Source organism: Dromiciops gliroides, chromosome 4 (assembly GCF_019393635.1).
Source record: "Dromiciops gliroides isolate mDroGli1 chromosome 4, mDroGli1.pri, whole genome shotgun sequence".
Lineage (NCBI taxonomy): Eukaryota > Metazoa > Chordata > Mammalia > Microbiotheria > Microbiotheriidae > Dromiciops > Dromiciops gliroides.
This window is the reverse complement of record NC_057864.1, coordinates 103807220-103829403: the sequence shown is the minus strand read 5'-3', so window position 1 is coordinate 103829403 and position 22184 is coordinate 103807220. Positions and strand designations below refer to the sequence as shown.

General features: G+C 45.8%; 1 protein-coding gene across 15 annotated transcripts in view; it reads right to left on the bottom strand.

Annotated features, from left to right (window-relative positions):
- NFASC (neurofascin) overlaps positions 1–22184 on the bottom strand; it is a 256804-nt gene that overhangs the window by 19679 nt on the left and 214941 nt on the right. For 5 of the 15 annotated variants that reach the window (XM_043963346.1, XM_043963348.1, XM_043963345.1 and 2 more), the window contains 4 exons: positions 20324–20338; positions 12277–12525; positions 7052–7168; positions 5162–5314 (listed from right to left, as the gene is read on the bottom strand). The exons of 3 other annotated variants lie outside the window; for them this stretch is intronic. In XM_043963346.1, the coding sequence (XP_043819281.1) occupies positions 5162–5314; positions 7052–7168; positions 12277–12525; positions 20324–20338 (534 nt within the window). Of the gene's footprint in view, positions 1–5161; positions 5315–7051; positions 7169–12276; positions 12526–20323; positions 20339–21871; positions 21981–22184 lie in introns of those variants that run through there. 7 more of the 15 variants (XM_043963354.1, XM_043963358.1, XM_043963356.1 and 4 more) reach the window with 4 other exon arrangements.

Genomic DNA, 22184 nt, shown 5'->3' with positions numbered 1-22184 from the left:
AACTAAAATTCGAAGACAGGGCTGCATTCATCCTTGTCCTACCCTCTAGTTCCAATTGATGCAAACTAGGACCCATCCCATACTCATACCATATATAATAGGAAGCATCTGACAAACTCAGGCAAAAATCTCCTCTTGCCACAGAGAAGATGGGACAAGGTTTTCTAAGCTTGCCACACCCTCTGCTTTTAGAGATGGAAAATTCACAGACAGATATTTCTAATGGCTTCAATTCTAACCAGATTAAACAAATGGACACAAACTTAATACCTGTTACTCAATATTTGAAGGAAAATGACATTTTAGAAACAGGAGAGGGTTTTCTGACTGATGCAATGGAGCTGAGATTTATTCAAGAAAACACTCTGGCTTGGCTGACTTCAACCAAGAATAATTTCGCATTCCAACCTGCCCCACCCCACCCTGGGTTGATGCAAGAAAAACAATTCCCCCCCAGCAGCAGTGAATGAAAGATGCACTGACCACAGATAAGTCTTTTGATTGCCCTATGTTTTTTCTGTGGTCCTGGAAGAGTCGTTAGGGTGCTCACGAAATATAGTGCAAGTATACCCCAATGATGTCCCCTTTGTCCCTCTGCCCAGAAAGGAAGAAGAGAAGGGCTTCTGGGAGTCAACCAGGGTTATATGTTAATGGCCTCTGGGGTCCCATTGGCCTCAAGAGCCTTATGTAGGTGATTAACTTCACATGTGAGATCTTTGTGGGGTGAGACAGAGAGTCCAATACTGTCATTGGTGGATTCCTTATTTTTCCTTGCTGAGTTGCTATGGTACATTACTACTCATTAAATGAAGAGATACCCTGTACCTACCTAAATGATCAGTGGCTGAGGCCTTTCAACTCTTCTTGTCTCTTGTCTTTAAAAGGCATGGATTGGAGATAGAAAGCATTTTTGATGCCCTCTCATCTCTACATGCAAGAAGAGTTCGTTTATTTTTCTAAGAGTGTGAGCACATGCACACACAGTTAAATGTTCAGGCATCTCTCGGGCTGAATATATGGACCTACATCAATTGCTTTATGGTATGTGTTTTGTCTGTATCTCTTCCTTGAACTTGTTGTTAAACAACAACAACAACAACAGCTAGCATTTATATAGTATTTTAAGGTTTTCAAAATAGTTCACAAATATCTCATTTGATCTTTACAACAGCTTTTTGAGGTAGGTGTTATAATCATCCCCATTTTACAGATGTGGAAACTGAGGCAAACAAAGATTTAGTGACTTGCCCAGGGTCACACAGCTAGTAAGTGCCTGAGGTCAGATTTGAACTCAGATCTTCCTTACTTCAGGTCCAAATACTTTATTACTATACTATCATGTTTTTGTTTTTGTTTTTTTGCGGGGCAATGGGGGTTAAGTGACTTGCCCAGGGTCACAAAGCTAGTAAGTGTCACGTGTCTGAGGCCAGATTTGAACTCAGGTCCTCCTGAATCCAGGGCCAGTGCTTTATCCACTGTGCCACCTAGTTGCCCCCCTTCATCTTTTTATATTCATTCAGTTGTCAAATTTTGTCCTTTCTATCTCTACAACTTCTCTAGCACCTGTCCCTTTCTCTTTATTCAAATAGCCATCACCATAATTCAAGTTTCATTACTTCTCACCAGGACAATTGCAATAACTTTCTAATTGCTCTTCACATCTTGAATCCCTCTGTACTTCCATTCATTCTTCACATGGATTCCAAAATGAATTTCCTAAAATGCCAATCCATCCATTTAACTGCCCTATTCAATAAACTCCAATGGTTCTGTATCGTCTCTATGATCAAACACAAAGTCCCTTATTAAACCCTTCATAATCTGGTCCCAACCAACTTTTCTAGCATTATTATATATAAATATAAAGAAACACACACATATATGTATATTTATATATACACACATATATACATTCATATACATATTCCATTCCCACATTCTATTTTCTTTTTCTTTCTTTCTTTGTTTTTTCAGGGCAATGAGGGTTAAGTGATTTGCTCAGAGTCACAAAGCTAATAAGTGTCAAGTGTCTGAGGGCCAGATTTAAACTCAGGTCCTCCTCAATCCAGGGCCGATGCTTTATCCACTGTCCCACCTAGCTGCCCCTCCACATTCTATTTTCTAGCCAAACTGGACTTCACATACTGGTTCCTCTATTCCCAGCCCCAAGCCTTGACACTCTCTGTCCCCAGTGCCTGGAATGCATTGTCCTCACCTGTCACCCTTAGAATCACTCAGCTCAAATGCCACCTTTTACATGAAACCTTTCTTGACCTTACAGCTTCCAGTGCTCCATCACACAAATTATCTCGTGTATATTTTGAATATAATTATGTATGTGTGCACATTGTCTTTCCTGATAAAATGTAAGCTCCTTGAAGGTAGGGACAGAGTAATTTTTGTTTCTGTATTCTTAGCACATCTAGCACATAGCAGGCATTTAAGGAATGCTTGTTGAATGATGAGGAAACTAAGGCCCATAGAGGTTAAGTCAAGGGCCCAAAGTCACACAGGTAATAAGGGGCAGAAGCAAGATTTGAACCCAGGCCCTCCTGACCCCAATCTAGCCGTTCTTTTTGAAGTAGCAGGCTATTCAGTCTGGACCATACAATAGTCACCATACTTTTAGTTTATGCCCAGCCTGCCGGGTGACTGTGAAATGAATGTTTGTTCCATGGAAACTTCACTCTCTGGAGCACAGAGGCAGGTTTCTGGGGAGAATACTCAAAGGGTCTGTCTTCTTCGGTCATTTTGAAAGCAAACTGTGCTTGCATTGACAGTGTTGTTTTCCTCTGGGCAAGGTCAGGTGCCATTTTAAAAGATCATTTTTCTGAATCCACTTCTGCTTTTACCCTCCCCCTCTTCCAGTCTCCACTTCAGGTCTGTTTTGGACCAAAATCAAACATATGCACCAATGAACAGTAGCCTGACCTCCCCCCCACCCCCCACTAGTTCAGAGTCTAGCCACCTGCACCACTCTGTCATTCACCCAGGTGCCATGCTGGTTTTCCTATACTTCTCTGTCTCCTCCACCCAATCCCTGTGTCAGGATGGACCCAAGCAAACACTCAGACATTGAGCCTCAGACTGGCCCTTCAGGCCATAGGAGACAGCTGGATTTCAAGACTCGGGGCCTTGAGGGCATGAATATAGAAATCTGTGTGGTACTAAGGAAAAGATGCTAGCCCTAGAGTCAGAAGACACAGGTTCAAATCTTGCCTTTGAGACTTAATATCTATATGACCACAGACAAATCCCTTAGAGTCCCTGGGCTTCCCTGTCCTCATCTGTAAAATAACAGGGTTGAATCAGTGGCCTTCTTGAGAGACCTTCTAGCTTGAATGATTTATGTCTAAACTGGGAGGGATTAGGCAGAGACATTTCTCTTTAATGGTCAATGAGGTTCTTTTAGTTGCTGAACCTTTATTTCTCCCAAATGAGATCAGGGATAATCATTTGAGCCAAGAGCATACAAAGGAGAAGGGAAAACATTTTGCAAACCAGCTTTCATCTTATAATGAGTTTTTCCTTTTGCTTGTGAGTCTTCTATTTCCATCTGACAAGGCACTACCTGAAGGTGGGACTGTCTCCTCCTCCTTCAGGATTTCCCTGTTATCCTTTGCATAGGAGTTGACACACAGGGGAACATTTAAGACAAGATATGGACTTCAGGCTGATCTTGAATCTACATTAGCACATGGTCTCCTGGCAGGAGGTGGCCCCGTGCCAGCCTATCACTTTCTCTTCTGCACCACTGACTGAGGAGCTGGACACATCATAAATACTACAGTGTGAAAAGTCTATTCATTGCCCCCAGCAGGCATGTGCCTCGCTACTGGGGGACATCCTCCCCTACACTAGAGTTGCAAAAAAGTTACACTTTTCAGCCATGCTAACTTTGGGGCCAAAACAGAAATTCAATGTAAGCCTCAAAGACAGTCTCTTTTGGGAAAGTCAAGAAGAGAGAAGAACATGAGGATGGCACAGAAATTGGACTTTGTTGCAGTTGCTAATAGTATAAAACATTATCCTGAGAGCCCCAGGATACAAATCTAGTTAGCTCCTCATATCCAATGGGTAGAATTTCCAGGGTAGCAGGTTTTCTGAAAACTCTGCCCATTGGATATGAGGTGCCAACTGGATCCAATGGGCAGGATTTCCAAGGTGGCAGATTGTCTGAAAATTCTGTCTATTGGATATGAGGGGCCAACTGGAGACAATAGGCAGAATTGTCAAGGTGGCAGGTTTTCTTTTGACATGAGGAAGGTGAATCTAGCAATTAGACTTGTCCAAAAAGGGAACGGAGTTGCCTTGTTAAGCAATGATTTTCTTGTCACTGGAGTTGTTCAAGCAGAGGCTACATAGAGGGTGTTTATGCAACATGTAAGAAATTGTGCCAAATGGTCTCTAAGATTTCTTCTAACTTTATTATTCTACAGAAAGGCATTTTGGTACAGTGGAAAAACTATTAGCTTAGGAGGCAGAGGACCTGGGTTCAGATCCTACTTCTGATAGTTCATCATATGTGTGATGTTGGGCAAGTCACATAACTGCCCTGCATCTCAGTTTCCTCAACTGTAAAATGAGGGGGGTGGGATTAAATGGCCTCTGAGGTCCCTCTCAGCCCAAGATCCATGAGCCTATGATTCAGCACCACAGATAGCTACCATATATGTGCACAAGGAAACAGCGGGGGGTACAACAACCCACAAAACTACACCTAGAGATAGTAAGCAATCACTCACACATCCATTCATGCGTGCGTGTGCACGTGCACACTCACACACACACACACACAAATACATACAAAACCTTTTTCAAATACAAGTGTAAACCAAGCATTCTTCTGCTTTTGGTTTCCATCTATACCTCCAATCATCCCTCTCAAGATCAACGCCATGATTCCCCGCCCCCCCCCCCAAACTGTGCACACTCCCAGTGCCTCTTATTCCATCCTCTGGTTTTATTTGCTCCTCTCCACTTTCTAGGACTCATAATATTCTGGTAAGTACAACAAGAAGAGAAGACAGCCATGCAAGATTGGGGGTGGGGAAGACCTCCTTCTGCTCTCCATGACAAGTCACAGACAGAAAGGCCAAGATGAGAATGGAATGCCTCATGCTTGTGGGGGGCGGCTCACACTGGCCAAACCCCCTCTCACCTGAATCAGTAGCGGTCTGAACAGTGACGAGGGAACTCGTGATAGCGGGCCTGTTTTGGGAATAAACCCGGAACGAGTAGAAAATCCCGGGATTGAGGTCGGTCACCGAGAAAGACTGGGCCTTAACAGAGTGAATTTTTGTTGAATGGTTGCCTGAAGAACAGAAATCTTAGGTCAGCTCAGGGGCCCCATAATGAGCAGCCGGAGAGATGGCAAGGGTCCCTGACCACCTGCCAAGGACAGGGGTGGGCTACTTACAGCTGGGACATCGTGTAGGGTCGGGGTGTCCGAGTATGTGGGCCAGCCCCAAACAGAGACTACTAGGCTGACCACATGAGTCCTGCCTGCCTCAGGTGGTTGACTCTCTTCAAGATCCACGTCTATCTCAACCCTGAGGTGTGGATGAAGCAGTACTTTGTTCTCCTTTCCAAATCTGTCACTTTCCTTTGACTTTCTAATCCCCCCCCCCATTTTTTTTTTTGGTGGTGGGAGGCAGGTAGGTAGGGAGATTAGACCTATGATTTCACTGATATAGTAAACTCCCAGTGAGAAAACCCTTTTTACAATGCAGCCTGGTACCTCCTTGGCAACCTGCAGCTTTAAGAGAGTTGCCGAGGGCCTTGAGAGTTTAAGTGACTTGCCCAGGGTCAAACAGCCCGTATGTGTCAGAGGTAGGGCTTGAACCCGGGTCTTCTCGACTGCAATGCCAGCTCTCTGTCCATTCCTCAGTGCTGTCTCTCATAGCGCTAACTTTACCAATAACACTTATGGGTAATCCCTCAGCTCATTTTGGTAGCCATTATATGACAACCAACCCTCCGTCAGCCAGGGACTGATGAATCTGTGTGGTATGCAGATTAACCAAACCTCCCTGCCTTTCCACTTTCTACTTCTCATCCTTTGTCTTTTGGCTGCTCAGGTGCAGTGCCCAGAAGGATTGTTAGAGAGGCTCTTTCCCTAAATACCACCAGGAGTGTGAGTGTGTGTGTGTGTGTGTGTGTGTGTGTGTGTGTGTGTGTGTGTGTGCACGAACACGCGCTGGGGGAGGTGATATTGGTAGATATTTGAAAATATAAGCAAAACTAGGGATTTGGAATCATCTGCGAATTGAAAATTCCCACTCTCCTGGACTATATATGGCAAAGTTGGCTGTGATTTATTCTTTGCTTGTAACTGGGACCCTCTCTGGGCAGGTTAGAACAATTAGAGGATTATTATAAATGAGACCATGCTCTTGGGTTTGACCCCCTGTGGACTAGTCAGTTTCACATAGAGTATAAAACCTGTCCCCTTGTCATAGGCAGCAGCCCAGAAAAGCCGGGAAGCCCTAGCTAGTGAATGGGGCTGGGTCAAGGTTTTCTCTCTAAAACAATTTTTGATCTACTTAGGGATTTTTGATCTACTTAGGGTTATTTTTGCGTGCGTGCGTGCGTGCGCGCGCGTGCGTGAGAGAGAGAGAGAGAGAGAGAGAGAGAGAGAGAGAGAGAGAGAGAGAGAGAGAGAGAGAGATCACTTTCCTTCCCAGGACCAGGAACCTGTCCCGTGGAAATTTAAGAACATCCTGACTCTGCTCCTTAAGGAGCCCAGTGTGAAGATAAGATCTAGCTTCTCTGGGCTCATGGCTTAAATAAAGGCCTCATCCCCATAAAGAGAAGAGACCTTGGGAAAGGTTAGTGGCCCATGCATGGGTAGCAGGTTTTCATCAGCCTTGGGTTTTTTCCTCTTGCCTACCATTCCTATTCCTCATTCCCCCCTTCCCCAACCCAGCATCTACATTGATTTCACTAGGCTATGATTAACCCCAGGCTAAAAGGCCTCTCTGAGCCTCAGAAGGATCTTTTCAATGGCATCCACCACTATCCCCCTGCTGCCATGCAGGCCATTGCTTACTGTAGGAATATTCAATCACAAAGTCAGTTCCTGGCTCGAGATTGTGGTCCCATGTGAGGTTGGCCGATTTACTGTTGGCCTTCACCGTGAAGTTCCATATGGACTGTCCATAGGGGGCTGGTGAATAGGTTAGAAGAGGAGTTAGTAATGATGGGGGGAGGCAGGGCTGGGCACACGCACAGGCCAGGGTCTGCTGGGAAAGAACAGAGAGTCAGAAATTGCCTGGTATACATGGCTCCAACATCGTTCTAAGTCTCAGCCTTGGGTGGCTAAAAATGAGTCGTCCCAGTGTGTGCTAGAGAGCATGCAGGCTGGCCCTAGTGTGGAAGGAATAGCTACCCATGGATAGCTGGATAGCCCCTACGTGATACAAATGGGGATTCAACTCAAAGCATGGTTTCTTATTCAAACCTCCCTATGGTGTCTGGGTTCAGCTTTGGAAAGGCCTGGGATCTCCAAACAGGTGCAAGTTTCTTCTCGGAGGAAGGGAGAAAAAGTCCCCTTTGCTTGAGTTGGGCATAGAAGTTAGTATTCTTTGTCCTTAAAACCACTAATGTTTTCTGCGATGGTCAGAGTGGCTACTTCAATAGCAAATGGAAGTTATGATTTGTGATGGGGTGGGAAGTGATAAGGAGAAAGGGTATTTTCTTGGGCTGGGAGGTGAGAATGTATGTGTATGGAGGGGAAGGGGATCTGAAGGGAAATGGAAAACTTTAGGGGAGTACAATTTGGCAGCATGATAAGTTACCAAAGTAATCACATCCTTTGACCCCAAAATTCCATTACTTGGAATACCCCCAACAGTGCAATTGAAAGCAGCAGCAGCAGCAGCAACAAAATATCTGTCTTTTCAAAGATTTTCATTGCAGGCAACCGCAAACAATAAGACACAACCTAAACATACAACTGGGAAATGGTTAAAAGAATTGTAGCATGTTCATGGAATGGAATGTCTCAAGGCCATTAAGATGGACAGGCAAGAGGAATGCAAGGACATCTGGAATAGCCTTTATGAAATAAGGCAAAGAAGAAAAAGGCCAATCCAGAAGATGGAGGATGCAATTATGGGATTACAATCACATGAGGAGAAGTGAATGAAGTTGGACAAAGAATCCTGACAGGGATCTGCAGTGAGGGATTGATAAAGTGTCATCATGATACTCTATGGTTGGAGAGTAATTAATTTAAATGCAAATAGTTTAGTTGTTTGTATTGACATCAGATGCTTGTAATAAGACAATTAAAACTATTTTGGGGGGGGGAACACAAACCAGAGGAACACTGAAAGTCTAAACCAGACAGATCTAAGAGAGGGCTACTCTGGTTAAGAGATACCTTGGGAGATTCTCAGTCTCGATCATACCTGCTCAGAAAGGCGCCTAGGTCAGGTCAACACCTGTGAACTCTACTCCAACGCTTTCTAATGGTCTGAGACTACACTTTGAAAGATCTTATACCCATCAGCAATTCCTTCAGGATGGGGTGAATAAGATGAGACTCTCTCTCCCAGCAGACCACCTTGAGACTGGCCCATAACACTTCCCCTTCACTAGAATCCTTTTCACTACATTGGATTCTCCCTACTACAGCTTCTTAGGGCTAGGGTGGGGGTGGGGTGGGTGTAGCCGGGTATGCTTTCTATGCATTGGACAAGGCATCAATTACCGAGCTCCTAATAGCTGGGAACTCCACTATCAAAGCCATTGCATAGAAGACATCACTAATCTTCAAACACAGTCATTTTTCAGGAGACCCAGCAGCCTGATTACCCCATTTCCCAGCAAAGATTTAATAGTGGAATGCTAGCATGAAGCCTCATATTTCAAAGACTTTACAAGCGTGGCTCCTGTATATTTTATTAGCATGCAAGGGGGTACTGTCTCCTACTCACTTTTCAAAAATAAATGAACCGAGTGCACTCAATACAGTCTATGTGGCATATAACTCAGCTTGCAGGGTTCAGAAGTTACAACGGGCCTCCTGGTCTTTACTAAGGCAATGCCCTTCCCCTGTAGCCCCGAGGATAGCATCTGCCCAAGTTGAGCAATAGTTCATGCTGGGCAAGTCATCATGGATAGCACTGCCTGGGACCCTCCAGCGGGGTTGTCAGGCTGGTCTACCATCCACCCCACTCTTCCAAGGCTTTTTGCCTGACGTGGTTGCCTTGGGCAAATCTAAACTCTGAATTGAATGCCTTCAGGAACATAAGAACCCATTCTCATTTGTGGACCTGGGCTTTTTTTTCTCCCCAACATCTGTGGTCTGGTGACAGCTGGAGAGGGATGCTTTCTATGATTAGGGTAAGGATGTACATTTGCCTCCAGGCAAAGTTGAGGGAGACCTGGAGTTTGGTCTAGAGAAAGGAAACTCAAATGATAAACCAGAATAGGAATACTTGGAGGGTTGGAGGAAAGATGAAAGTGGGGGAAAATATCATCAAAGTTTATAAGTCACAGAGGGTGATGATAATGAGGTGAACTCGGACTAGTTCACCAAATCCAGAATGTCAGAACCAGAGGGGCCTCCCGGAAGTCTGAAAGGAAGTTTAAGACAAATGAAAGAAAGTCCTTCCAACAAGTCTATGGAACTAGCTATCCCTCAAGGAGTGTTACAGGACGAAAGTGGAAATAGCTTCCTAAAAGGCTGAGGCAAATTGGTAGATGAAAGAGCCAGATTAGGATGTGAAGAGAGATTAGGATAGTTGGAAGACATCTCTAATATCTGAGGCTGAGCAGAGGGGAAGGTAGCAATGCTTTCCCATAACAGGTCCCCTGTGGCTCTATCACAGACAGAGCCTGCACCTGCATGGTCCATAGTCCTGGCCCATCATGGCAGTACTGACGTTTTGATGTCACCAGAGGGTAAGGTAAAGTCATTCTTTCTTGTCACCCTCTGTGTGCCTTTTCTGAGAGCGCAAGATAATTGAATGATGTCAGGCTCAACCTCAGCAACTGAACACTTTTTACTATCACTCAAAAAGCGCCCTAATCACCAATTACCAGATGGCAGCTCCCAGTGATCTTAACAGGGTTTTCCATAGTCATTTTTTTTCTGAAGGTCAGCATGACTTCAACACTTAAGTGGTTACACTTCTATAGAGACAGCTTTTCCGAGGCCAAAGACATAGTTAGTGTTGTAAACTGACTTTGAGTTCATATTTTCACCTGTCCTCTAAGGGCTTAAAACATTTTCTCTACTCATCCCATGCCCCACCAAAATCCTCATTATATATAAAGCAGTGCGGTATTAGAGTGGTTAGAGTGCTGGATTTGTGATCGAGAAGGTCTTGTAGGGTTCAAACCCCACTTCTGACACCTGCCTAGCACTGTGTCCCTGGGCAAGCCGATTCATTTCTGTGTCATAAAGCACAGTGCCTGGCACAGCAACAATGCTAGTAGACTGAGTTCCACACGCTGGCAAAATCAGATTCTTTATATGAGGCACGTCGGCTGCTCTTCCTCAAGCAAATGGGGGCTGGGAGCAGGGCAGAGAGAGGTGAAGGCACTTTTGCCCCAGGTCTCGCAGCTGGTGAAGACTACAGCTGGGACTAGAACAGGCAAATCTGCTCCGTTTCCTCGGCTTGCCCCCACCCCCACTCCCCTGCAGGCCTTACTGTCTGCCTCATGCTGACTTTCTGGCTGTCACATTGGCTCCCTAAGCTAGAGACCCTTCCTTCTGAGGCAATAAAAGGCTGTTTGAAGCTCAGTTCGAAGTACTGCTGAATTCCCTAAGGGGTTTCTGCATACTGGAAAAACAAAGCTTCCCGAACTGACTCCTTTAGGCTTTATCCCAGCAGGCTGGGTCTTAGATTGATTTTTACGAGCAGCCGCTAAAACGGCTGTAATTTTACTTCCATGCATTACAGGGTATGGGGAATATCAGTGGAAACAGGAACTCAGCACCCTTGGTCATTACTAGACTTCTTGATTGTAGTACCATTTCCTGGAGCTCATATGATTGCATTTTTTTTAAAGGAAAGGGGAGGGGGAGATGAGAACCAGGGATGGTCCTACGGGGGGCATAGATCAGGTGCCCTGGGCGTGGGCTTATCTTTTGGGGGATCCCTTTATACATTTTGCAAGCTCCACTCCTTGAGGCAGACACACCAGTGAGACATGACATCAGAGAGCTTTGCTGCCTGGCTGGCCCTCTGGGGAGGAGTCCCTGGGCTCTACCTAGCCTCATGCCTTGAGAGGGTTCCTCCTTGCCATGGGGGCCTGAGTCTAGGAAGCAAACCTCTCTCTGTTTCACAATATACCTAGTACCCCGAGACAGTCTGGGCATATCATTAATATACCCTAGGTAGGATTAAAAAATTATGCTTCCTGCATGGGAAAGTTTCACCGCATGTTTTACTGTTCACTGGGGGCTTTAGGCGTTCATTGTAATACATGTGGCATCACAAAATAAATACTTATGGCCCATGGAGTGTGGCATTTTCTGGCATTAAAAGCAGGCACATTTATTCAAAAGTTCTATTTAAAAGAGACTTATAGGACTTAGAGCTGGAAGGTACTTTAGAAATAATCTAGTCCAATCCTAGAAATAATCTTTACAGATGAAACCTGGAAAGGAGAGTGATTTGTCTAAGGTCATATAGGAAATCAGTAGCAGAAGTGAGATTTAAGCCCAGGACTTCTGTCTCCAAATCCAGTGCTCTTTCTGCTACACCACACTGCCTCCCATTAAACCTGTTGTGTGTTGGACTCTATGTGGCCACCTTTCCTGCCCCCCTCTAGGTCCATCTTTGGTCTGAATGACTGCGAATCTCTGGGTGAGGACCTGAGCTTGGTATCCAGTCACCTGTCTGAGGTGGAAGGACTCTGTCCATTCCTGTTTCACAGGCTAGAGAAGCTAATGATGATGATGTATGAGGATAATAATAACGATGATAGCTCAGATTTCTATAGTGCTTTACGGTTTTCAAAAAGGCCAGAAAGGACAAAGGATTATGATGCAGGTTAGACAGGAAGCCTAGGAACAGAATTCAGGTTCTAGGTCTTTGAGACCTTCTCAGGACTAGGGAGTCTGGAGTCTCCTGGATACCAGGACATGAGTCTAGACCTTAGAGGAATGATTCCTCAGATTAGGAACCACTCAGGGGTGTCCAGGTCCCAGCTCCTGTCCCAGGAAGACTATGTGTGTGTCTCTACTGAAGAGCAGAGTGAAGGGTTGGGAAGGGGCAGAGGCTAGAGAGGAGGAGGGAAGTGTGTGTTCAGCAATACCAGTGTCCTGTATCTTAGTCACGGCGGTTGGAGGACTCTCCGTGGTAGTGGTGGCAGCAGTAGTGGTAGTAGAAGCAGTTGTAGCGACGGTGGTGGTGGTGGTGGTGGTGGTGGCAGCAGTGGTGGTAGTAGTGGTAGGTGCAGCAGTGGGGACAGTTGTGGCAGCGACGGTGGTAGCTACGGCAGTAACCTCAGTACCGATCACGGCACTTGTCGCACTGACTGTAGTTGGAGGCAACATGGTGGGAGCTGAGAGGGAAACGTAAAACAGCCGGGTCTGGTTGGTTTGGTGCTCTCCAGCTTGGACACACTCCCACAACCCTGCTCCAAGGGGCAGGAGGCCCCAGGGGAGAAGATGTGGCTTCAGGAGCTAAGATCCCCAAGTGAAACAAAGGGTATGTTGGATGAACCATGATGGCTGACAACACAACCATGTGGAATGATGAAAATGAAGCCCAAGAGTGTGTTTCATTTTCTTCTCGATGGTCTGCATGGCTCAAAGCACCCAGCATGCACCCAGCAAAGACAGGAGAAGGGGATAGAGGATGCATGGACTCTCTTAGACCCCGGGGGAATGTGAGAAATCACAAGGAAGAGCAGCCAGGAAGACACAAGACCAATCCCAAGCAGGAACCACATCCCAACTCAAGCCTACTCAGCCAGTCCTGGGGGGTGTTGGGGGGGGGTAGGAAGGTAGAGGGATCCTCATATGGGTGACCCCTGGGGCACACAGACAATCTGCCATTGCCAGGGTACAGGTCCCTTGGACAACTTCATCTCCTCCTGTCCCCCAAATTATACTTTGCCATGTCTCCTTTGGAAAAAAAAAACAGCCTCAAAAACTAGAGAGTTTCTTCTCTAGTCTCAAAAATGGACTAAGTCCAGAATTCTCTGGCTTCTGATGGACCTGTCTGCTGATATAAACTATGTTATGTTTTCTGATTTCTCCCTGATCCAAGGCAGTCCGAGATCCCATTACCCTTCTTGGCTTGCATATCCCTCTGCCGACTCAAGTTGATCTTGTAGTCCACTAAAACTCTGAGATCTTTTTCAGAATAACTGCTGCTGTTTATCCATACCCTGCCCCACCCCCATCTCATACTTGGGAAGGGGACTTTTTTTTTGTATTGGTGTAAGACTTTACATTTATGCCCATTGAATTTCATCTTCTTGGACTCAGTCCAATGCTCTTCCCTATCAACATCCTGGCTGTCATCCATTGTGTGACTCTGCAAGAGGACCCTTCAGTGGAAACTGGCCAGGCCCACTGGAATAAACAGCTCTGGGGAGCTGCTTCCCCTCTAGGGAGGATTTCAGTTCCTGCTCAGAGTGGATGGGAAATATCTGCTGTTGGAAACAATGGTGGTCAAGGATGACCTCCCCATGGACACTCCCTTCTACCCAAAGGAATGAAATTCACTTGGGAGTGATGTCATTTGTTAGGCCTTCCCACAGTCGTGCCTAGCCCACAATAATGGCTGGACAGCAACACTAGATTGTGGAGGAGGGTAAAGAGCCAACCCTTTGCTTCTTCTCTAGATACTTGATGCAGCTGAGGGCCTAGGAAGATTATACTAGTCACCTCTTGTAGTAACTGGTCCACCATCTACCACTGATGCCAACAGGGGACCAGGAATGCCACCTTAAGAGATCAACAGAGGCTGGGTGACCCTCTTCTTCCTGGAGGCCCAAATGACTCCAGGGGACCACAAAGACAAGAGCATGTAGATTGCCTCACTCTGTCCCAGACCTCTAGCATCACACTGTCCTTCAGGGAAGAAAATAGCAGGCAAGCTCCCAGCTAGGGTTGGGGAGCATACCAGTGGCTTTTCCCTTTTGGGAAGAATTTAGGGGTCTTGAGCTTTCTTTTCTTAGCCCTACTTTTACACAAAGGTCTCTTTCATTTGCCCAGGCCACCAAACTACAAAACTCACACAGAGAAAAGAGAGGAGGTTCCTGGGGCCTAGAAAGCATGGCCCCAATTTGGAAGATCAGAAGTGTTTATTGGGCCCTGAGGGTACAGACCACAAAAGGCATACTGGAAGGCCAGCCAGTAATTTTAGATTCCATAGATTCTTCCTGAGGCTCAAAACTGTGGTATTACACTCCCTCCCTGTTCCAAAGTACCCTCAGTCAGTGGAAAGTTTTAAATAAAAAAATATTATGTACACATACCTACATACATACATACATACATACATACATACATACACATATATATTATACACACACACACACACACACACACACACATACACGTATATACATTTCAAAGGACTGAATGGCTACCCTTTGCCACGATCCTAAATTATAAAGTTCTTTACACATACTATATCACAGTAGCACCAGAACAAATAACATTAAGGATTTGTACTGTACCACTTCCCTCCATTTTTAAAAAAAGGTATAACCTTTGAAAACTTTGGAAAGCTCTGCTATAAGTTTGGAAGCTCCTCGTTAGGAGTGGATCCCAGGTACCTCTGTGAGCATTTTATTAGGAGCTGGGGGTAAGTGAGGTACTTGAGCGGTCATTTTGATCAATGCCCCCCGCCCCAAATAAGACTGCCTCAAAACCTTATATTTTTAATGATTTCTTGGATAAAAGGCTTTTACAACCATCTGTCTCCAGGTCAGATGTCACAGAACAATGGAATTTAAGAGCCATGAAGGACCTCAGAGGTCATCTAACTCAGCCTATACATCTGAGGAAAGATGAAATGACTGAGGACCTTGGGCAAGCAGAGGGTCAGTCCTTCTCTAAGTGTGTCAATTCCTAATAGCATCCGGCCACACAAATACATCTGTGACACTCACATCCTGAGGCTGGATGGGTAGGTGGGGGTGCTTAAGTCTAATCTATACACAAGCAGAATCAAAGACTTTCAGAGTTGGAGGGAACTTCAGTGGCCTTCCAGTCCAGTAGTGTCAAACTCAGCTCCTTGTCAGCTCACAGATTTACTGAGAAAACCACAACTCAGCATTATCTATGTTATATTGCATTTTAATTGTGTTAAACATTTCCCAGTGCCATTTTAATCTGAGTCAACTAGCCAGCAGGCTGAGTTTGACATCTCTGCTTAGCTTTATGCCTTCTGAATCTGTCCAGCCCTTACATGAATGGAAACCTTACTAGAAATAGCTGACAAGCAGTCCCCCAGCCTCTGCTGGAAGATTTCCAAGGAGGAGACGCCCACCACCTCTCAAGGCAGACCTCATACCTTTAAATATCTCTAAGTATTAGGATGTTTTCTCTGCTCCTTTAAAAATGTTTATTTAAGACCAACTGACTTCAAACCTATATCGATCCCTTTGCAACTCTCCTTTCGGCCTTCTGGAGCCAAACAGAACAAATCTAATCTTTCCTCTATGCTGAGCCTTCAAATATTTGAACACAGCTATTTTGTCCCCCTACTCAGTCTTCTATTCCACCTGAACACACCCAGTTCCTTCCACTGCTCTTCCTATGCCATAGGCCCTTCCCTGTCCTGGTTGCTCTCCTCTGGACACACTCCAGCTTATTAATGTCCTTCTTAAACCATGACCCCAAGAACTGAACACAACACTCTTGATGAGTCTGATGAGGGCACAGTACAATCTTATCTCTGTTCCTGGAAACCAGGCCCCTCTTAATAGAGTCCAGGATCATTTTACCAGTTTTGGCTTCCCTATCTCACTGCTGACTCAAGTTGACCTTACAGCCCACTGAAACTCCTAGATCTTTTTTTTTTTTAAAGAACTGCTGCTGTCTATCTGTGCCCCATCCCTTATGATTTTATGCTAATGAAGCTGATTTTTTTGTACCTAAAGATGAGACTTTATATTTATCCCTACCAAATTTTGCCTTATTTGGATTCAGTCCAATGCTATAGCTTATCTAGATCCCGGTTGTCATCCACTGTGTGATTCTGAGAGAGGACCCTTCAAAAACTCAGTGGGAACATGGCCTGGGCCACTGTAGTTGGCAGTTATGGATCTGATTTTCATGAGATGTTTATCAGAAGTCATCATTATCCTAATGGGGCCAAATTGGGAAGGGAGCAATTTTCCCAAGTTAGGGGCCAGAACATGAATTCCTAACCTGGAGTCCATGAACTTATTTGTGTAATACTTTGATAACTATATGTATTTTAAAATTTAATAGATTTTATTTTTCCCCAATTACATGTTAAAACATTGATAACTATATTTAAATATACTTGGTTTCATTTATAATCCCATACATTTTATTTTGTGTGTTTAAAAGCATTATTATCAATAGGGGATCCTAGGCTTCATCACACTGAAAAGGGGTCTATGCCACAAAATGTTTAAGAACTCCCTAGAGATTCCAAAGGAGGAAAAGGACAGAGGGTTCAAACACAGACTCACATGGAATTTCAGAATGGGGAAGGAGCTCAGAGTGTATCCAGTCCAATCTGTAACTGAACCACAATCTCCTTTATACCATTCTTGACAAGTGGTGATCCAGCCTCCTTTTGAAAACTGGCAATGAGTGGCTTTACCACCTGAGGCAGCCTGTTCCACTTTTGGTCAGCTCTATCCTAGAGACAGGTAGGTGTCACAGTTATTAGAGGGCTGAATCTGGAGTCAGGAAAACCTGAGTTCAAATCCAGCCTCAGATAGTTATTAGCTGTATAACCCTGGGTAAGTCACTTCGCCTTTGTTTGCCTTAGTTTCCCTACCTGTAAAATAGGGATCATAGTAGCACCTTATTTCCTATGGTTGTTGTGAGGATAAAATGAGATAATATTTATAAATCACTTAGCGTAGTGCCTGGAGAATAGTAGGCACTTAATAAATGCTGGTTTTCTTCCTCCTCCTTCCTTCCTTCTTTCCCTCTACTTACAGAATCACAGAATTTCAGAGCTGGAATGAACTTCACTCAGTCCATTGGTTCATTATTCCTGTCTTCTCCACGCCCGACCCCCGAACCTGTGAGTGTATGCCAAAGCACTATCCTGGGCCTTTTCTCTCTCAATCTTATTGGCTCCCATCAATATACAAATGACTCTCAGATCTAAATAGCCAGATTTAATTTCTCTTCTGAGCTTTAGTACCACATGGCTAACTGTATATGGACCATGTCACTGAATGTGCCACAGTCAGCTCAAATTCTACATATCTTGCTCCCCAAACTCACCTTTCTTTCTAATTTCCCTACTTCTAATGAGGATACTACTGTCCTTCCAGTCATCCAGATTCACACCCTTCCCCTCATAATTCAACTCTTTACTCTTTCTCACCTCGCCTCCCTCTCAGTCAATCAGTTGCTGAGTCTTGTTGATTACACCTCCATGACATCTCTTCCATCCATCCCTTCCACCCCCTTTCCCCACCCCCAGCATCACCATTTCTAGTTCAGTTCTCATCACATCTCACCTGGACTACTGAAATAGCCTCCTAATTGGTCTCCTTGCTTTTAGTCTCTTCTCACCAGTCCACACAGCTGCCAAATTAGTATTACTAAAATTCAGGTCTGAACATGTTATTCCCCTGCTCAAAAAGTTCCAGTGGCTCCCTACTCCCCCTAGGATAAAAGACAACCTTCTCTTGTTGGCATTTAAAGTCCTTTGGAGTCTTTCTCCAGCCTATTTTCCAGTTTTTTTTTACATGCCCTTCCCTATCACACACATTATGTTTCCACCAAAGTGGGCTTCTTTTGGCTGGTCATACAGGAGATGCTCTCTCTCCTGTCTCCACACCTTTGCACAGTCTATTTCTCATTCTTGGAAAGTCCTCCTTCCTAATTCACCTGCCTCAGCCTAATTCAGCTTCCTTCAAAGCTCAGCTCAACTACCACTTCTTCTTTTTTTTTTTTTTTTTTGCGGGGCAATGGGGATTAAGTGACTTGCCCAGGGTCACACAGCTAGTAAGTGTCAAGTGTCTGAGGCTGGATTTGAACTCAGGCACTCCTGAATCCAGGGCCGGTGCTTTATCCACTGTGCCACCTAGCTGCCCCGTTCAACCACCACTTCTTATATGAGACTTTTCCTGATCCCACAAGATGCTCCTGTTCTCTCAAATCACTTTGTATTTGCTTCCCACATATTTTGTACTTAATGTGTACAAGTTATGTACTCTCCCCAATACATTGTAAGCTCCTTGAGGGCAAGGACAGTTTTATTTATGACTTTATATTTTCAGTGCCTATCATAATGCTTGGTGCTTAATGGATTTGTAGATTGATCAAACTGAATTGAAACGGAGATAAATCAATGATAAGCTTCCCTCTTGCCTACAAATTCATAAAATGTTAGAGCTGAAGGGGATCCCTAAAGGTTATCTAGTCCAACCCAGTGATTTCACAGATGCCAAAACTGAGGCAGAGTGAGCAAGTGACTTGTCTAAGACCATATAGCAAGAAAGTAATTGCAGCTAAAAGACAAACACATTCTGACTTCAAGTTCCGTGCTCTTCCATTGTACCCCACTGCCTCTTTGGTTCCCTCTCCTTCCCCTTCCTGGGGCATCTCCTTAGGCTGGTCCTGACACTGAATGGCAACCAAGAGCCCTATGCAGACACTGACTAAAGTTGAGCTTTTTGGGAAATGATGGGTGGGATGAGGGGAGGTGTAGCATGGTAAGTTGCTGCAGGGGAGGTGCTAATCATAGACTTCAGCCCTGGTCTCTTTGTTCCCCTTTGCCTCAGCCTAGGAACTTCTTGCCTACATCTGTCTGTGCACAGATCCTGCTTGGTCCTAGGTGATTAGTAGGAGGAAGAGCAGGGCAGACAATCCCAGGAGGGGGTGAATCTCTAGCTGACAAAGAACAAGGCTAAAATACAAACAGAAGGAAGCAGGGAGATGCAAAAGCAAAGAGAATCAACCCAAATGAGGGTGGGGAAAGGAAGAGGGATGGGAAATAACCCAGTGGTAACCCACTTTCTGAGTGGGATAAAGAACAGCCCCCTTAGAAAAGTTCTACTCCTGGTTCCCCAATCTGCTCTTTTAGGGTTACCTCCTAAGGGTATATACTTCAAGTGAACTCTGTTGATCCCTTTCCCCAGAATCCCTATTCTGCCAATTCTGAATCCATTTCCCTGATCCAGACCTATTCCCATTACCTAGACAATAAAACTGAGACTCAGATGGGAAATCCAGCCAAAGCAATATCTCAGGAGATATTTGCCCTATTTTTCTAGCTTGGGTCTAGTGGAGAGCTCATTAATGGCTCTCAAATTCCAGAGATGAGAATTTGTAGGGAAGGATTGGGATTCAGTCCCCTTGGCTATCATTTTGACGGGACTCCTCCCTCCCAATTTCTGCTCCCTCCCATTCAAAAGATGCCTTTCTGCTTTCTAGATCTGGGGATTCCCTCAACCCTTAGAGAAGTTTGGCTTCCTGGGGAGGCAGAGAGCAATTATCACTCAGGGGCCAGTAGGACTGGAGCTCCAACAAAGACAGCAAGTCAGGCAGGGAAGACCCTATTCCAGACTGCAATCACGGAGGGCCTCAATGAGGCAGTCCCACAGCTGGCAGCAAAACCAGCACTGGGTACCATGCAGCATGCACTGCCAGCATGCATATCGCTCTGACCCCATTTCCCCCTTTCAGTGGCTGGAAACAAGACCAGGGTAGAAGGGGCCTGGGCTGGCCTAGCCCCTGACACCATCTGTGACCAGAGCCTGGAGGGCAATTCTTCTCCCCACTTTGAGGGTGCCCTCTTAGACAAAACACAAGGCACTCAGCCAGGCTTACACAGCCCAGGGTGAGTAACCGCCAAAGTATATAGCAGAGCAGCCAGCAGCACTAAGATGAGCAGATCTAGGGTTCGAGGGAAAAGGTAGGTTCCCTTCAAAGCTGTCTTCTCCTTTCTGGGGAGTCCCCGGGACACTGATCCACAGCTTAAGTGGAGAGATTGTGTTGGGTGCCTTTGAATGCTTCCCTGGACAAGGCTCTTTCCTCTGGGCTTTGCCTCCAGCCACTGAAAATGGCAATCATGATTCATGCTTTGGCGCTAGATCCTCCCTGGCCTCCCCCGCCCATCAGCCTGGGCTCCTCCTGCACCACCCCATGCCATGCTGGTTACCTCCTTGGTTGGTACAATACCTGGGGTTGGAGTAGCTTCAGAAACAGCACCCAAGTGAGGGGGGGGAGAGAGAAGGGCAAGGGAAGGAAGAGAAAACAGAGGCACAGGTGAAATCACAGGACAAGCACGTGGAGAAGGTCTGAGGTTAAACGCTGCATGGTGGGACTGAGGGGGGACACTGGTCTGTGGCCCCCTTTCCATCTGCCCATATGCCATGTCCACATCAACACCAGCTAATACTTGTCAAATCCTTCCAGGTCCCCCCAATCAGGCTGGAGGCTGGCACCAACTTTGACATGTTTGAACAGATTTCTTTTCACCTGGATTCTGGTGCCATTTCATGAATTCGAGAGTCCATCTTTCTAGGAGTTGAGGTTGGGGATTGGTCCATTCCAATGTTCCCTCAGTCCTGGCTCTTGTCAGATTCCTTTGCCCCTCTTAGCTACATATAGATCTTTAAGGCCAGAAGGTTAGAAGGATGGGTCGAGAAGCCTTGTTGCTATTACATATAAGAGAGCTCACCTGGTCAAAGTTGTTTGACTGATTTTGTGGCCAGGAAAGCAGTCCCATGATATTGGAGAAATGGAGAAACCAGCCCCAGGAATGGTTCTTCCTACACTAAGTGGAATGGACTGATTTTTTGGTGGGATTGTAGGGATGAGAGGAGAGAAGAGGGGGTGCAGCTGGCTTAGGTCACTCCCAGATCTTGCCTGGGCTGTTTGACAGAATAGAGATGCTAATAGCTGCCCTTTGGGGCTCCTTTGCTTATTCTCTGCCACTGGGTTTTTCCTCAAACCCATTAGATTGAGGGCCTTAAGTTACAACTCAGGATTCCCGGCAAAAACCCAGGCCTGAGAGAAGGTCTTGCTTTGTCCTCTTGTCCCCTAGGGCTGCTGAACTTTTTCTTTGCTGGTCACTGCGTTTTGACAACGGGGCTTTATCTGCTTTTCTGAATCTGATCTGGGGCGGGGTGGGGCAGGAGGAGGAGAAGGAGTGTTTCTCTCCTCCTGGGCCCTGCTCTGATGTGGCCAATCAAGCCTGCATGCAGTCTCTACTTCCCCCCAGGAAATGTGCCCCAATGCTGTGGGTGGGGGTGCAGTGACTGAGCCTTTTGATGCTGATCACACTCTCCAGTGTACAAGACAAGAAAGTATTCCATCCTCAGCCTGTTTCCAAGTCAGCCGTGTCCTCTCTCTACCTTATCCCCCACCACTGCTCCAGAGTTGGGCTGTTGGGTAAAGATAAAGGAGGGATGTGAGTCCTATCAAGCATCTGGGGCCAGGCCAATAAGGGAGTCCAAAGGCTCTTTTTGGGCTGGCGGTGAGGGTGGGTTCCAAGGAGTCTCTTAAGCTGGATTTGTGGGATATCTGGTCAGGACCAGGGACAGTGATAAAGGAGGCTGGAAGCCTCCTAGAGCTTCTGTAGCTGTTCTGGGACGCTGGAGTCTGGAGGTACAGAGGTGTTCTCCTCTGTAGACTGGACCTGCCAAGTTGGTGGCTCCAAGAGTCCAACATCTCCCCTAGTCCTCTCCGGGATAAACCCTTTTCACAAGGGAGAGGAACAGCTCTGAGGCTGAAGTCCTATGTTGAGAGCTAAGCAACAGCTGTCTCTATTGAATTTTCCCTGAAGACACAGTTTGGGTCTTGGGGCCCCAGGTGGTGTTCAGCCAAGCTCATCCTGTAGGGCAACAAAGCTCTGCTAGGACCTTGAGCTACCAAATGATTTGGGCTCTTAGGGAAGTTGGCTTGGGGGATGCCCATTCCCCCCAGCCCACTTCCTCCTTATGCTTTCTTTGTCCATTAGAATGTGAGCTCCTTGAGGGCAGAGACTGTGTTTTTTCTCTCTTCATGTTCCCAGTGCTTAGCATGATACCTTAACATA